We start from the raw sequence: 16,599 nt of genomic DNA, 5'->3' as shown, positions 1-16,599 counted from the left end.
GATCAACAATGTAAAGGTACAATAAAGTAGTGTAATTCGACTATGTATCATTATTCCCGCGGACCCGCCCCGGCTGTCTCCTGAACCAGCCTTTTTCATCAGGCGAGTTGATCCATGCGCTTGCCAAGTGCAACGGGAAAGGGTATCCCTTGATAAAACGGCTTCTACTGGCCGCGAAAGACTTTTTTTTCAAGCTCGTCAACAATCTTTGGAAAAACCGCGCGTTCCCGGACGAGTGGAGGATAAAGTTCGATGTGCCTATCCCGAAGAGCAGTATGGCTAGCCGCGATGCGTCCAAGTTCAGACCAATCTCCCTGACCTCGTGCGCGTTCAAAATCGTCGAGAGGATGGTCAACCGGCGACTTAGGAAAAAATTGGAAGCCGACGGAAGGTTTGGTCATCGTCAACACGCTTTTCGCCCAGGCTCTGGCACCAACACACCCAGTCAACACAAAATTGTATAGGGGAACTGTTCCGATCTCCATCTCACTGTACATATATCCATCTCATCGCTAAACAAAGAAATACGGCACCAAATTCGTCGCTTCTTTTTGTCAACATGCGTGCTCACTGCTGAAAAAATCACAAAACATTGCTTTGTTTTTGATGGGATGGAAATAGGAGCTATGGGATGAAGTGCCGAACCGTTCCCCTATATTGTTTGAAGAAGTACTTATATGGCCTCGACTTTAACATCTTATGTGTCATCGTATATACAAGTATACGATCTTGTGTTGACTGGGCATACTTTGTCAGTCTAGGCAGCGGGCTTCAAGAAGCATATAAGGAAAGAAAGCATATGGCAGCAAAATAAAGTTTCTATAAAAAAATAAAAAATTTCCATAAACAATTGAGAAAATGCCAATAAAGAAATCAGGGTATGGGCAATAAATAAATATAAAACTTCCACAAATAAAACAAAATTTCCATAAACAAATAAAAAATTTCCACAAAAATTGCAATTATAAAAGAAGAATTTTCCATAAAAAATAAATGTTCCACGAAAAAAAAATACAAAATTTCCATAAATAAATCAATATTAGCAATAAATATATTAGCAATAAACAATCTCAAAATTTCCTCGAAATAAATATTTTTTTTCCATAAAAAAATAAAAATTTTCCACAAAATAATCAATAAAGAGCAATAAAAAAATAAGAAAATTTCCATAAAAAAAAATACAAGAAAGCAATATAGGTGATGAAATTTTACATGAACTTTAAACGCTTTTAAAGAAGGGGTCATCTATGGAAAAAAGCACAGTTTGATTGCTTTTTTATATTTCTTTATGGAAATTTTCTTATTTTTTATTGCTCCTTATTGATCATTTTGTGGAAAATTTTTAATTTTTTATGGAAAAAATATATTTATTTTGTGGAAAATTTTGTATTTTTTTTATTGCTAATATTGATTAATTTATGGAAATTTTGTATTTTTTTCGTGGAACATTTTGATTTTTTTATGGAAAATTCTTCTTTTATAATTGCAATTTTTGCTTTTAAAAGTGCTTATTTATTTTTGTTTTGTGGAAAATTCTCAATTGTTTATGGAAATTTTGTTTTATTTGTGGAAATTTTATATTTATTTATTGCTCATACCCTGATTTCTTTATTGGCAATTTCCTAATTGTTTATGGGAAATTTCTAATTTTTTAGGGGGAGTTTTTATTTTAGTCCAAGCAATTTGACCTTGTGTCACTCGATATTACCAAGGATTTTTGCCCGACCTGGACCCCTTTGGTCCTGAGACTTCAAGACTCACAGCCAACATGCTTGCTTTCGTTGAAAACTTCTTCACCCGACTAACTTGTCAAGTGCTTATTAGCGGCACAGCATCAGACGAATACCTCGAAGAAACCGGGGTTCCCCAAGGGTCGGACCTAGCGGTGACGCTTTTTCTCATCGACCATACCCGTTGAAGCAGCCAGCGTTTTTCCTTTCCGGCATCGGATTCTGATGGCCATCTGTCGCAAAGCCGCCTCTTTTGCGCGGCTGCCACTTCAGGAGAAAACAAGTTCTCTCTCCTCGACGAGGCTGACCGGAACCTGAGAAGTGTAGCCGGTACCGGTCTCCCCCAGTGGCGCGGATCACTGACATGCAGCAAAGGGCTGACGATGTTAACATCGACCGCACCTCCCGGTTCAAAAGGTGATAACACCGAAGATCTTTACTGGAACTCATTGCAACACGTTTCCGAAATAGTGATATTCGGTATACCGACGGATTTACGACAACCCCCGAAATCTGTATGGGATTCCAGGTAGTATTCGGGAGCCACTGGCGGGCTACGGAGCTTCGATGGCTGGCCTTTTCTGCTACCTTAAGGATGCTGGTTCACATTTTCAAATATAGTCCTGGGGCACCCGAAACACTCTGCTTCGGAGATAACTCTTTTCGCCAAAGGCGAACGGGCCTTCCGCTTATAGTCTCACCCCCTAGTGACAGCCCCCTGTTGTTCAGCAGGGGAAGGGCTTCTGCCTAACTATCATGTTTCCAGTCTACTACAAGACAAGTCATGCTGCCACATTTTCGAACGTTTTTCTTCCTTTTCAATAACGATTTCGAATAAAATCTCTCTTCGAACAATTCAGGCTCCTTCCGGAACTCGAATATCGCCCCATTTTTGTCCGGCGATCAAAATGAAAGGTCAGAAAATCTAAAAGGATTCTCTTTATGCAGTAATATTTTGACAGTAAATCCCATTTCTACTAAACTAAACTACTTTAGTTAGTAAAAACCTTTATCTTTAACAACGCAGTGAACAACACCGGTGAACATCGCATTTATAAACCATGTAAGACAGTCGGATTCATCGTGGGAAGCTCAAGGAAGCTTCGGATAACCCAGAACATCCCAAAACCAACTTACCATGTCTCCATAACATATTCCACAAGACCAGGAGACATGGTAAGTTACATATACGACATGCTTGAATACATATACAAGCTTCTAGTGACGAGAAAAGTTGGTGTCGTGTCTGTAGGTCGCAAGTTCTGAACTCCGGTTAGCGCAGCGAGGGCTAAAATACTGTGAAGGGGGCCCTGGTGCTTCTCAGGCTCCGTTTGCAGTTAGGTTCTTATTAGACCCCCCTAACCATTCATTCGTAGGCACGGTAAGCATAAAGCCGCATCACACCGAGAATTAGGGGTCACCTGTATGGTGGACTTTTACCACTGGAACAGGCAATCCGTAATGTTATTCTTAGCCAGATAACCATCTGCCGACACCACACGGCTATCTAGGCTGTTCGTGGAGAGAAGTTGACATTGACTTTACGTCAACTCTCAATGTGGCCGAACAGCCGAGAAAAGACTTCCAATAAAGGCTATTTGTCTATTTTAATGCAAATGATAAGTAGATTTACTTCAAAAGATTTTTCAGAAAAAATAAATTCGTCGCCAATTTAATAATATTATTTTATTTATTTATCATCAGACTAAGGCCGGAGTGGCCTGTGCTGCACATAAAAGACTTCTCCATTCAGCTCGGTTCATGGCTGCACTTCGCCAACCACGCAGTCTGCGGAGGGTCCGCAAGTCGTCCTCCACCTGATCGATCCACCTTGCCCGCTGTGCACCTCGCCTTCTTGTTCCCGTCGGATCGTTGTCGAGAACCATTTTCACCGGATTACTGTCCGACATTCTGGCTACGTGCCCGGCCCACCGCAGTCTTCCGATTTTCGCGGTGTGAACGATGGATGGTTCTCCCAACAGCTGATGCAACTCGTGGTTCATTCGCCTCCTCCACGTACCGTCCGCCATCTGCAACCCACCATAGATGGTACGCAACACTTTCCTTTCGAAAACTCCCAGTGCGCGTTGGTCCTCCACGAGCATCGTCCAGGTCTCGTGTCCGTAGAGAACTACCGGTCTTATAAGCGTTTTGTAGATAGTCAGTTTGGTACGGCGGCGAACTCTATTCGATCGGAGCGTCTTGCGGAGTCCAAAGTACGTACGATTTCCAGCCACTATGCGTCTCCGAATTTCTCTGCTGGTATCGTTATCGGCGGTCACCAATGAGCCCAAGTACACGAATTCTTCAACCACCTCGATTTCGACACCACCGATACAAACTCGTGGTGGGTGGCTCACATTGACCTCTCTTGAGCATCTTCCTATCATGTACTTCGTCTTCGACGTGTTGATGACTAGTCGAATCCGTTTAGCTTCGCTTTTCAGTCTGATGTAGGCTTCCTCCATCCTCTCAAAGTTACGTGCCATGATATCAATGTCGTCGGCGAAACCAAATAACTGGACGGACTTATTGAAAATCGTACCACTCGTGTCAATCTCTGCCCTTCGTATTACTCCCTCCAAAGCGATGTTGAATAGCAGACACGAAAGACCATCACCTTGCCGTAACCCTCTACGGGTTTCGAAGGACTCGAGAATGCCCTGAAACTCGAACTACGCACATCACCCGATCCATCGTCGCCTTGATCAACCGTATCAGTTTATCCGGAAATCCGTTTTCGTGCATTAGCTGCCATAGCTGGTCCCGATCGATTGTATCATATGCGGCTTTGAAGTCGATAAATAGATGATGTGTGGGCACGTTGTATTCGCGGCATTTCTGCAATACCTGACGTATGGCGAACACCTGGTCTGTGGTAGAGCGTTCACCCATAAATCCCGCCTGGTACTGCCCCACGAACTCTCTTGCAATTGGTGTTAGTCGACGGCATAAAATTTGGGAGAGTACCTTGTAGGCGGCGTTCAGCAATGTGATTGCGCGGTAGTTGCTACAATCCAGCTTATCTCCCTTTTGTAGATGGGACACACGACACCTTCCATCCACTCCTGCGGCAGAACCTCATCCTCCCAAACCTTGGTAATCACCCAGTGCAGCGCTCTAGCCAGTGCCTCACCACCGTGTTTAAACAGCTCTCCTGGTAGTTGGTCAACTTCAGGAGCTTTGTTGTTTTTCAGCCGGCCGATCTCCTCCTGGATTTCCTGGAGATTCGGAGCCGGAAGTCGCATGTCCTGCGCGCGTGCTCCTAGGTTCATTACCATACCGCCACCGTTGTCTGCCATATCGCCATTCAGGTGCTCTTCGTAGTGCTGCCGCCACCTTTGGATCACCTCACGCTCGTTCGTAAGAAGGTTCCCGTTTATGTCCTTACACATATCGGGCTGTGGCACGTGGCCCTTACGTGAACGGTTCAACTTCTCATAGAACTTTCGTGCGTTATTAGCGCGGTACAGTTCCTCCGTCTCTTCACGGTCTCGATCTTCCTGCTGGCGCTTTTTCCTCCGGAAAATCGAGTTTTGTCTGTTCCGCGCCCGTTTGTATCGTGCCTCGTTCGCCCTCGTGCGGTGTTGCAGCAATCTCGCCCATGCTGCATTCTTCTCCTCAACTAACTGCTCACATTCGCCGTCATACCAGTCGTTTCTCTGATCCGGAGCCACCGTGCCTAGTGCAGCGGTTGCGGTGCTTCCAATGGCGGATCGAATATCTCTCCAGCCATCTTCAAGAGATGCTGCGCCTAGCTGCTCTTCCGTTGGGAGTGCCACTTCCAGCTGCTGCGCGTAGTCTTGGGCTAGTCTACCGTCTTGTAGCCGCCCAATGTTAAGCCGCGGCGGACGACTTCGACGCATGTTGATCACCGTCGAGAGTTTTGAGCGCAGACATACTGCGACGAGGTAGTGGTCGGATTCAATAATCGCACTGCGGTAAGTGCGTACGTTCGTGATGTCGGAGAAGAATTTACCGTCGATTAGAACGTGGTCGATTTGGTTTTCCGTTACTTGATTAGGTGATTTCCATGTGGCCTTGTGGATATTCTTACGGGGGAAGAAAGTGCTTCGGACTACCATTCCGCGGGAGGCTGCAAAGTTTATGCATCGTTGGCCGTTGTCGTTCGATACGGTATGCAGACTATCCGGTCCGATGACCGGTCTATACATTTCCTCCTTCCTACCTGAGCGTTCATGTCACCGATGACGATTTTGACGTCCCGCAGTGGGCATCCATCGTATGTCTGCTCCAGCTGCGCATAGAACGCTTCTTTCTCGTCGTCGGATCTCCCTTCGTGTGGGCAGTGCACGTTGATGATGCTATAGTTGAAGAAACGGCCTTTTATCCTCAGCTTGCACATCCTTGCGTTGATTGGCTGCCACCCAATCACGCGTTGGCGCATTTTTCCCAGCACTATGGAGCCGGTTCCCAGCTCGTTGGTGGTGCCACAGCTTTGGTAGAAGGTAGCCGCTCGATGCCCGCTTTTCCACACTTTCTGTCCTGTCCAGCAGATTTCCTGCAGCGCTACGACATCGAAGTTGCGGGGATCTAATTCATCGTAGATTATCCTATCGCAACCTGCGAAGCCTAGCGACTTGCAGTTCCATGTTCCAAGCTTCCAATCGTGATCCTTTATTCGTCGCCTAGGTCGTTGCCGATTGTATCGAGTCGTATTATCTTTTATGTCGTTCGTAATAGTTGATTTTAAAGGCGGCTTATTGGGCCTGCGCAAACCTACTGTCTCGTCGGAGGGCCGTCGTGTCAGGGCTGTTTAGCGTCCCACCTAACACCAGGACTTGGGCTTGTGCGCTTTGAGCGGCACACGGTCGCTTTGGCGGAGCCTACTTGCGGATACATGCAGCTTTTTATAGAGGTTTAACAGGGCCCACTGTCAAACCCCACCACATCCTAGGCAGGCGCCACAACTCGCAGATGGCCTGGGGAGGGATCGTCAAGCCCTTGGACATAGTCCCTGCTGCCCCATATTATTTATAATTACAATTAACTCGTTTCAAAATTTCACTCGTGCTATAGTAATCATTGTAAACAATATTTCATTATATTACAGATAATCCAGTTTTCTGCTAATTTACTGTATTTAATCAGTTCTATACGACTACGGTTTGATTCCATATGAAAAGGAACTATTATATTAAAAATGTACTATAAAAATAATAAAATTATGGTCCTTGTCCAATATAAAAATTGTTTTGCAGAATTTGGTCTAAAATATCGACAAATAATGCAATGATATGGAAATGCTAATATCATCTTCCAAACTTGGACGTACATGTTCATGATAGCATTAGAGGCGAAAGTATAGAATTGATAGTTCCGTTAGGATACGGCAGGCATGAAGAATGTTTTTATAGAAGTCGATTTGAAAGCGTGCGGAGGGCAATATTTGTGATGGCACATATCGCACGACCTTCCTTCTGCCAAGCTCCCGTATGAAGGGGGAGGGAAGAATATCAGTGTGGAATCTGATATATCTCCACTGGCAAAAGGAAGGTGGTTTGACTTGCTCATATGCCATCGCGTGCGGAAGGGATTTGCTATCGACGAGTACTGTCTCCAAATTTCTAATATGACATCAGCATTTAGTCGAATAGGATTTTATTGCACAGTTCTGTTTTCTCATTGCGTCCGTCTCGTCGCAACCAACTTGGCTGCCTCGGAGAGAACAAAGCAGAGAAAGGCACTGCTGCTGTACCGTCGACCAATAACAGCTGAATTGATGGATGCCCCCACCAAGGGTAGTACACTAAATTAATGATTTCGTGTGTGTTACTTCTACGTGAAGTTAAACGATTTACAATGATATGGAAATGCTAATATCATCTTCCAAACTTCTATTCGACTAAATGCTGATGTCATATTAGAAATTTGGAGACAGTACTCGTCGATAGCAAATCCCTTCCGCACGCGATGGCATATGAGCAAGTCAAACCACCTTCCTTTTGCCAGTGGAGATATATCAGATTCCACACTGATATTCTTCCCTCCCCCTTCATACGGGAGCTTGGCAGAAGGAAGGTCGTGCGATATGTGCCATCACAAATATTGCCCTCCGCTCGCTTTCAAATCGACTTCTATAAAAACATTCTTCATGCCTGCCGTATCCTAACGGAACTATCAATTCTATACTTTCGCCTCTAATGCTATCATGAACATGTACGTCCAAGTTTGGAAGATGATATTAGCATTTCCATATCATTGTAAATCGTTTAACTTCACGTAGAAGTAACACACACGAAATCATTAATTTAGTGGACAAATAATGGTTTAAGAAACTCTAAACAAATTAGAATACAAATTTCTCTTTGATTTCATATAAAAATATCCGGATTGGGCTGATATTTGACAAAGTTAGAGCGTTTGTAAAACTTTTTCTTTAAAAAAGAAGAAATTTTTATCAAAATCTGCATATTATGTTGGTACTGATTTCAAGGAATATGATGTTCCACAAAGTTTTCATAAATTTAATACTGAAGAGATAAATTACAATAGACTGTAAATCGGATAAAAAGTTATGATTATTTTTATGAAAGTCTAAACTTGGGGAGCGGGCCATTTGGCATAAAGTCATTTGGCATAACGCCATTTGGCATAAGGTCATTTGGCATAAAGGCCATTTGGCATAACGGTCATTTGGCATAACGGACATTTGGCATAATTGTAACCAACATCAACAGTGAGGGTCTTTTGGCATAACGGACATTTGGCATAATTTTTCTTTGCGTTCGCTAAATGGTGACTAAGTGGTGCGGGAAACACCCCGGAATAGTAAATATAACACCCGTAGAAACAATATTAAAAAGACATTATCCTCTCGTGGAAAGAATGCGTTTGCGTTGCAATGCAAAAGTAGGCGAATGCCTGGATTAAAGCAGTGGTGGATGTAATCCCCTCTTAAAAAAAGTAGGCGTGTGGCCGGATTATGGCAATGAAGGATATGATACCTTCTTTAAAAGTAGGCGTGTGGCCGTATTAGGGCAATGAAGGATGTCCCTTCTTTAAAAGTAGGTGCTTGCCCGGATTATGGCAATGGAGGATATGATCTCTTCTTTAAAAGTAGGCGCTTGCCCGGATTAAGGTCATGGTGGATGCGATCCCTTCTTTAAAGGTAGGCGCTTGCATGGATTATGGCAATGGATGATGTGATCCCTTCTTTAAAAGTAGGCGCTTGTCCGGATTATTATAATGGTGGATGTGATTCCTTCTTTAAAGTAGGTGTTTGCCCGGATTATGGCAATGGAGGATCTCTTCTTTAAAAGTAGGTGCTTGCCGGATTAAGGTCATGGTGGATGTGATCCCTTCTTTAAAGGTAGGCGCTTGCATGGATTATGGCAATGGATGATGTGATCCCTTCTTTAAAAGTAGGCGCTTGTCCGGATTATTATAATGGTGGATGTGATTACTTCTTTAAAGTAGGTGCTTGCCCGGATTAAGGTCATGCGATCCCTTCTTTAAAGGTAGGCGCTTTCATGGATTATGGCAATGGATGATGTGATCCCTTCTTTAAAAGTAGGCGCTTGTCCGGATTATGGGAATGGTGGATGTGATTCCTTCTTTAAAAGAAGGCGCTTGCCCGGATTGAGGCAATGGTGGAAGTGATCCCTTCTTTAAAAGTAGGCGCATGCCCGGATTAAGGCCATGGTGGATGTGATCCCTTTTTTAAAAGTAGGCGCTTGCATGGATTATGGCAATGGAGGATGTGATCCCTTCTTTAAAAGTAGGCGCTTGTCCGGATTATGGGAATGGTGGATGTGATTCCTTCTTTAAAAGAAGGCGCTTGCCCGGATTGAGGCAATGGTGGAAGTGATCCCTTCTTTAAAAGTAGGCGCATGCCCGGATTAAGGCCATGGTGGATGTGATCCCTTTTTTAAAAGTAGGCGCTTGCATGGATTATGGCAATGGAGGATGTGATCCCTTCTTTAAAAGTAGGCGCTTGACCGGATTATGACAATCGTGGATGTGATTCCTTCTTTAAAAGAAGGTGCTTGCCCGGATTGAGGCAATGGTGGATGTGATCCCTTCTTTGAAAATAGGCGCTTGCACGGATTATGGCAATGGAGGATTCGATTTGTTCTTTAAAAGTAGGCGCTTGTCCGGATTGAAGTAATCCCTTCTTTAAAAGTAGACCCTGCCTGGATTATAGCAATGGTAGATGTGACTCCTTCTTTATTAGTAGGCGCTTGTTTGGAATAAATCAATGGTGGATGTGATGTTTTCCCCGAAAAGCACAATTCAGATTGATTTGGTTGCAATAATTCATATGTGACTTGATTGGTTTTAGTAACTCGTCTACGACAAGTGTGTTGCTTGAGTTTTTAAAGTTAGGCGCTTGCCCGGATTTGGGCAATGGCGGATTTGATCCGGTCTTAAGGCACATGCCCGGATTGAAGTAATGGAAGATGTAATCCCTACTTTAAAAGTAGGCATGTTGCCGGATTAAGTCAATGATGGATGTGATCCCTCTCTCGGAAGTAATTCTGCCGTTTTGTTATTTCGTTCTTCCGGAAAATGTCTGCCATCAGTCTAAATTTATCAGAAAACAGCCTCGACCTACTTTATCTACGCTAAACATTACATGAAATATCCCTTTCGCTTTCACGGTTCGAAATTATGCCAAATGTCCGTTATGCCAAATGACCCACTCTTTTCTTGCAGTTCAAAATTATGCCAAATGTCCGTTATGCCAAATGACCATTATGCCAAATGGCCTTTATGCCAAATGACCTTATGCCAAATGGCGTTATGCCAAATGACTTTATGCCAAATGACACAGACCCCTAAACTTGATGGTCAACAAATCACCTTAAAGGCCTTTGCGCGACCTCTAAACTTCAATATTTTGGTCTGAAATTTTGAGGCTACTCTTTTTTGCCATAAAAAAGCGTTTGGGCACACGAATTCCAGGTTTCGGAAACATTCGAAAAATAAGCCGCACCCTAATATCCAAGCTTGAAGCGATGAAAAAAGTTAGAGCGGTGGCTGTAGATCGCAAGTTCGGAACTCAAGGAGGGTTTGGATAACCCAGGATGTTCCGAAACCATCTCACCATGTCTCCTGGTCTTCTGGAATTTGTTATGGACATATAGTTGAATACATATCCATTTTTATTGGCACCAAAAATGACATTTTCGAATTTCAAAAAACGACATTGCTCACAAGTTTCATTGCCCCAAAATAAGATCCCATGCTAAATTTGAGCTCAACCGGACATGATTTAGGGGGGTATACCCCGTTAGGCATAAGTACTTTAGGCATAAGGACGTTAGGCATAAGTACGTTAGGCATAATGTACGTTAGGCATAATGGACGATAGGCATAAGGGAAAATTATGCCAAACGTCCATTATGCCTAACGTACATTATGTTATGCCTAACGTCCGTTATACCTAACGTCCTTATGCCTAACGTACTTATGTCTAACGTCGCGGTCCCGATTTAGGAGTGCCTAAAATTTATCAAAATTAAGAAATTTTAACCCATGAAAATTTTTCCCAAATTTTTTCAAATTCCCGATTTTTTGTTTTTGATGCCAAATAACTTAAAAATACATGAAACGTCAAGATCTGACGCTACCTCAAAAAAAAATTGAAAAAAAAATCATTTTTTTCTCTTAGAACATTTTTGGGACTTTTAGATTTAGGGGAGCTCAAAATCTTGCTATCAAAATTTTGATTTTTTTGTAACTTGATCTTTACACGTTGTGTTTTGAATTCATGCGGTACCGCGTAAAAATAAACCTCAGTGTAATAAACATTGCCTAGCAATCTGATAATTTTCTCCGTAAATCTGATCTCAAAAGTTTTCAAAGCTACAAAAAATTCAAAATTTTGATAGCAAGATTTTGAGCACCCCTAAATCATGTCCGATGGAGCTCAAATTTTGCATAGGGGCATATTTTAGGGCTTATGAAATGTTTGCGTAACGTCCGGTTTTTAAATTCGATGAAAAATTGTTTTCGCCATAAGAAATTTTTTCAAAGTCCCAAAACAGCCGATTTTTTTTCAAAAAAATAATTCTCAAAGTTTCATACATTTTGAGTGCCTTGGCATCAAAAAAATATTTCCCACTTGTTAGAAACAAAAAAACTTTTGAATAATTTTAAGCACCCCTAAACCATGTCCGATTAAGCTCAAATTTTGCATAGGGGGATATGGGTAAAAATTTCAAAACTTTGATGAATTTTAGGCACCCCTAAATCATGTCCGATTGAGCTCAAATTTTGCATGGGGTCATATTTTGGGGTAATGTCGTTTTTTGAAATTCGATGACAAATTTTTTCCCATACATTCCATTGGCACCCAGGTTTCTAAGTGCTAAAAAAATCTAGTTTCGTGCCTGTAGATCACAAGTTCTGAACTCAAGGACGGTTTCAATGACCCAGGATATCCCAAAACCATCTTACCATGTCTCCTGATCTTCTGGAGTATATTATGGACATAGTTGAATACATATCCAAGCTTCTAGTGGTGAAAAAAGTTTGTGTTGTGGGTGTAGATCGCAAGTTCTGAACTCAAAGACAGTTTCGATATACCCGGTTTGGTATCCGGTTTGGACCCAGAATATCATAAAACTATCTCATCATGTCTCTTGGTCTTCACGAATCTGTTATGAACATATTTGAAAACATATTCAAAACATAACACCGCTTAGAAAAATTTGGGCCTGAAAGGGTTGAATTAATTTTAAAATGTTGAAATTAAGTGTAAGTCAACTGGCCTTCTTAAACCTAGCTTCGTGAACACTGAAACTGGCGGGACCCTCGGTTGGCCCGCGAAGGAAACTCATCTAGTTCCCTTCCTTCCTTAGTCCTTAGTGTTGAACTTAATTTATAAATTAAAAAAAAAAACACTTTGATAAAGGCGAAAAAATCGAATATAGTATCGATTTGAGGATTTGAATATTTCATTTGAGATTTATACCTTGCCTTGTGTTGTAAATTCTTCGCTGAATTTAATGAGAAATTCTCCTACGCTCTGTGAAACTCCCCGCAAAGCCACTCAATTAACAATTCCCAGCACGTGAGCAGAACCTTCCCAGAATTCTTCAACTCTAACTAAGAGAAGCTACGAGTGCAACAGTTTCAATGTTTATTTATTGTGGATAGTGGAATCTCCTCCAGCCACACAGCCACATCCAGGGATCGTTTGCCGATGTTATCCCACTCCTCTTTACCGCAGTGTGATCAACATCAACCATACAATAACCAACCGAACGATCACATATATTCATCTGTCTTTATCTTTCCTCTCTCTCTGCTTCCAGAACACACACCCGCGGGACAATTTCGTGGAAACGCAGCCGTCGCCGCCGCTACAGCACAAATCCAATCCGAGCTTGAGCTTGCGGCGATGGGAAAACCCCAACCGATCAAGTCGTTATCCGCGTCACTCGGTCGCGTCGTTCTTAGACCGGATCTCTTCGAATTGTCACCACAACCAAAATGACCACATCGCGCATCAGTTGTTAACGTTTGGGTCGAGTGGATTTGTGTCATCCATACTCTTCAGCTCCAATAAAAATAAAAAAAAAAATAGTGCTTGGGTTATCAAAATATCGCGATCACACCGGACGATCTCCGGCGCAGTTTAGCACAAACAGAACCACCGAATCATAGTTTTTTTCCATCTCAATCAAGGTGAACCCCACCATAGTCCATCAGCGCGATCAACACCGACCAGTCAGTACGCGGATTATAATTAGCTTTGCTTTTATGGGGCCTTTTTTTTCGTGCGTGCATCGAATGCGTATTTTTTGCATGCAGTGTCGATGATCACAGCCGGAACGATATTGAAAGTCACTTCGCGATTCTCGCGAGTGTTGTCGATCGGTATCAGGTGCACGGCACGGCAGAATTATCGGAGGGTTCGATCACAGTGACAGCACCGGCGGCACAATTTGACAGCTGTCATACCTATGTCGATCTGTCGAGTCTACATGGGATGATCGCTCGCAAATTCTGCGCCACAGGGTGCTTATCCGTTGTCATTGTGCTAAAACCTTAACCACGGAATGCTACCGGCGAAAAAGATGCCTGCAATCGACGCAAGGAAGACTACGGCAATGAGGAAGACGACAATCAACCGGCTCAAGTGATTTAATGATATGTTTTTCCCCTTTTGTTGCACTTTAGGTGTGTGTATTGTGAATTAAGTCAAGTGATTGAAGATCCCAAAGAGGCAATCAAGAAAAATCCGTGTCCGTGAACGTGTAGGAAGTGCAGTGCGATCCGCGGGAGCCTGCACCGAGTTGCGCACGTTGCGCAACTGCGAGTGTTCTCTCGAGTGTGACCCTGACCTTGGTGCGGTGAGTGCGTAGGTACCACCGTTGTCGACCCCAGCGCACATCGAAAGCAAAAGTGAAGAACCCGCGCGGGAGGACCTAGCGGGGGAGACACCGTGGACGCCCCTTCGGCGGTGAAGTTTCGGCTGGCTGGCTCGTGCTAGTTCGCTCGACATTCGCGGAGCGGCATGGGGACGCAGGGCCGGAGGATGGCGCAGGATCATGACCGGTGGAAAACGATGCGCAATCTGGCGGCACCGGTGCTGCTGACCGGTTGGTGGTTCCACGTGCTACTGGTGGCCACCACGGCCGTGCGGGCCGAGTCCAGCAAACTAGAGTTAGGTGAGTACTGTTGAAAGTTTGTTTTTCTTTGTCGTCAGAAGTTTGCGAGTAAAAGATCACAGTTTTGCCTATAGTACCTTATACAACAGCGGGTTTAAGTGTTTCTGGTGAGATAATTGATGGAAGCCCCCAGATTATAAGGCGTAGTCGGTTTTTCGTTTTGTGGGACAAAACTGGTCGTTGAACCTGCGCTGTCGCGTGCTTCTCTAGTGCATATTTGTCTACAGTGTGAATTGTTTTGTGTTTTATGTTGTGTACAACTAGTTTTACGTGCGAAATTAGGAGCTTAATTGACCCATTGTTTCTAGCTTAGATGGCATTTGGAAAACTTGGAAGTATTTAGTTAGAAATCATGACAAATTAAGCGACCTTGGTGTAAAACTATCACAATAGAGACTGTTGTTTGTGGCTGTCAAGTTTGCTCGTTTTTTTGGGTGTTACACAACACTGTATTCAGCTGAGCAGCAAATCAGTAAATATAAGCTAATGGATTTGAGGTTTATTCAGTGAAATGTGCAGGAGATTGTTGAATTCAAACAATCATCTTAGAAGATACGAATCTAAAAACAATTATATACGTGATAAACCGTTTTTGCATGCCAATTTTCGTTTAAAGCGCATTATTATTGTTCTACAATGATAATTTCCCACCTTATTGGCAGCAACGATTTGAAATCGTCGCAAAGCAAATTGACGCCAAAATAGTCGACAGCATCAACTGTGAATAAAATTTTATAAACTCAATAATCAAATTATTTCCCAAAATTGAGCCCTGTTTTTCATGCAAATTAACATGGTTTAATATCCTGCTAAGACAGTTACAAAATATTGATGTTTGAAGGTGCCTAAAAAGTAGTAGATAACAGTCAATATTAGTTATCAAAACCAGTGGAGCACGGGGCATTGAACATAGGCTTATAATTGAGGTGGGAGGCGTTTTCGCCCTTTTGACACAAAAGGTTAATCTTTTTTATCTAATGGCTTTTTTGCCACCGACATGTTTTTTGAATCTTGAATCTCTTGCAAGGAGGCTTCCTGGCCTCTTGAAAAGAGGTTTCCGAGCCTCTTGGAAATAGGCATCCACGGATGAGGCTTCCGAGCCTTTAGTATAGAGGCTTACGAGCTTTTTAAAAGGAGGCTTCCGATCATCTAGAAATAAGGTTTTCTCGAAAGCTCGAAAGCAGGCTTGGAAGGAGGCTTCCGAGCCTCTTGAAAGGAGGCTTCCGAGCCTCTTGAAAGGAGGCTTCCGAGCCTCTTGAAAGGAGGCTTCCGAGCCTCTTGAAAGGAGGCTTCCGAGCCTCTTGAAAGGAGGCTTCCGAGCCTCTTCAAGGGAGGCTTCTTGAGCCTCTTGAAAGGAGGCTTCCAGGCCTCTTGAAAGGAGGCTTCCAGGCCTCTTGAAAGGAGGCTTCCAGGCCTCTTGAAAGGAGGCTTGAGGCCTCTTGAAAGGAGGCTTCTGAGCCTCTTGAAAGGAGGCTTCCGGGCCTCTTGAAGGAGGCTTCTGAGCCTCTTGAAAGGAGGCTTCCAGGCCTCTTGAAAGGAGGCTTCTGAGCCTCTTGAAAGGAGGCTTCCAGGCCTCTTGAAAGGAGGCTTCCTGAGCCTCTTGAAAGGAGGCTTCTGAGCCTCTTGAAGGAGCTTCCAGGCCTCTTGAAAGGAGGCTTCCAGGCCTCTTGAAAGGAGGCTTCTGAGCCTCTTGAAAGGAGGCTTCTGAGCCTCTTGAAAGGAGGCTCTGAGCCTCTTGAAAGGAGGCTTCTGAGCCTCTTGGAAAGGAGGCTTCCTGAGCCTCTTGAAAGGAGGCTTCTGAGCTCTTGAAAGGAGGCCTGGAGCCTCTTGAAAGGAGGCTTCCAGGCCTCTTGAAAGGAGGCTTCTGAGCCTCTTGAAAGGAGGCTTCCAGGCCTCTTGAAAGGAGGCTGAGCCTCTTGAAAGGAGGCTTCCAGGCCTCTTGAAAGGAGGCTTCCGAGCCTCTTGAAAGGAGGCTTCCAGGCCTCTTGAAAGGAGGCTTCCGTGCCTCTTGAAAGGAGGCTTCCGTGCCTCTTGAAGGAGGCTGAGCCTCTTGAAAGGAGGCTCTGAGCCTCTTGAAAGGAGGCTTCCAGGCCTCTTGAAAGGAGGCTTCCAGGCCTCTTGAAAGGAGGCTTCCAGGCCTCTTGAAAGGAGGCTTCCTGAGCCTCTTGAAAGGAGGCTTCTGAGCCTCTTGAAGGAGGCTTCCTGAGCCTCTTGAAAGGAGGCTT

The 16,599-nt window shown here is 43.8% G+C and overlaps 1 protein-coding gene across 1 annotated transcript in view; it reads left to right on the top strand.

Moving 5' to 3' along the window:
• LOC134207007 (low-density lipoprotein receptor-like) overlaps positions 1-16,599 on the top strand; it is a 275,204-nt gene that overhangs the window by 175,154 nt on the left and 83,451 nt on the right. The window contains exon 2 of the mRNA XM_062682747.1: positions 13,884-14,374. Coding sequence (XP_062538731.1) covers positions 14,221-14,374 — 154 coding nt within the window. The 5' untranslated portion in view covers positions 13,884-14,220. The remainder of the gene's footprint in view (positions 1-13,883; positions 14,375-16,599) is intronic.

The sequence above is a fragment of the Armigeres subalbatus genome, chromosome 1 (genome assembly GCF_024139115.2).
Source record: "Armigeres subalbatus isolate Guangzhou_Male chromosome 1, GZ_Asu_2, whole genome shotgun sequence".
Taxonomy (NCBI): Eukaryota; Metazoa; Arthropoda; class Insecta; order Diptera; family Culicidae; genus Armigeres; species Armigeres subalbatus.
The sequence above is the reverse complement of the archived record's forward strand: the minus strand, read 5'-3'. Positions and strand labels throughout refer to the sequence as shown.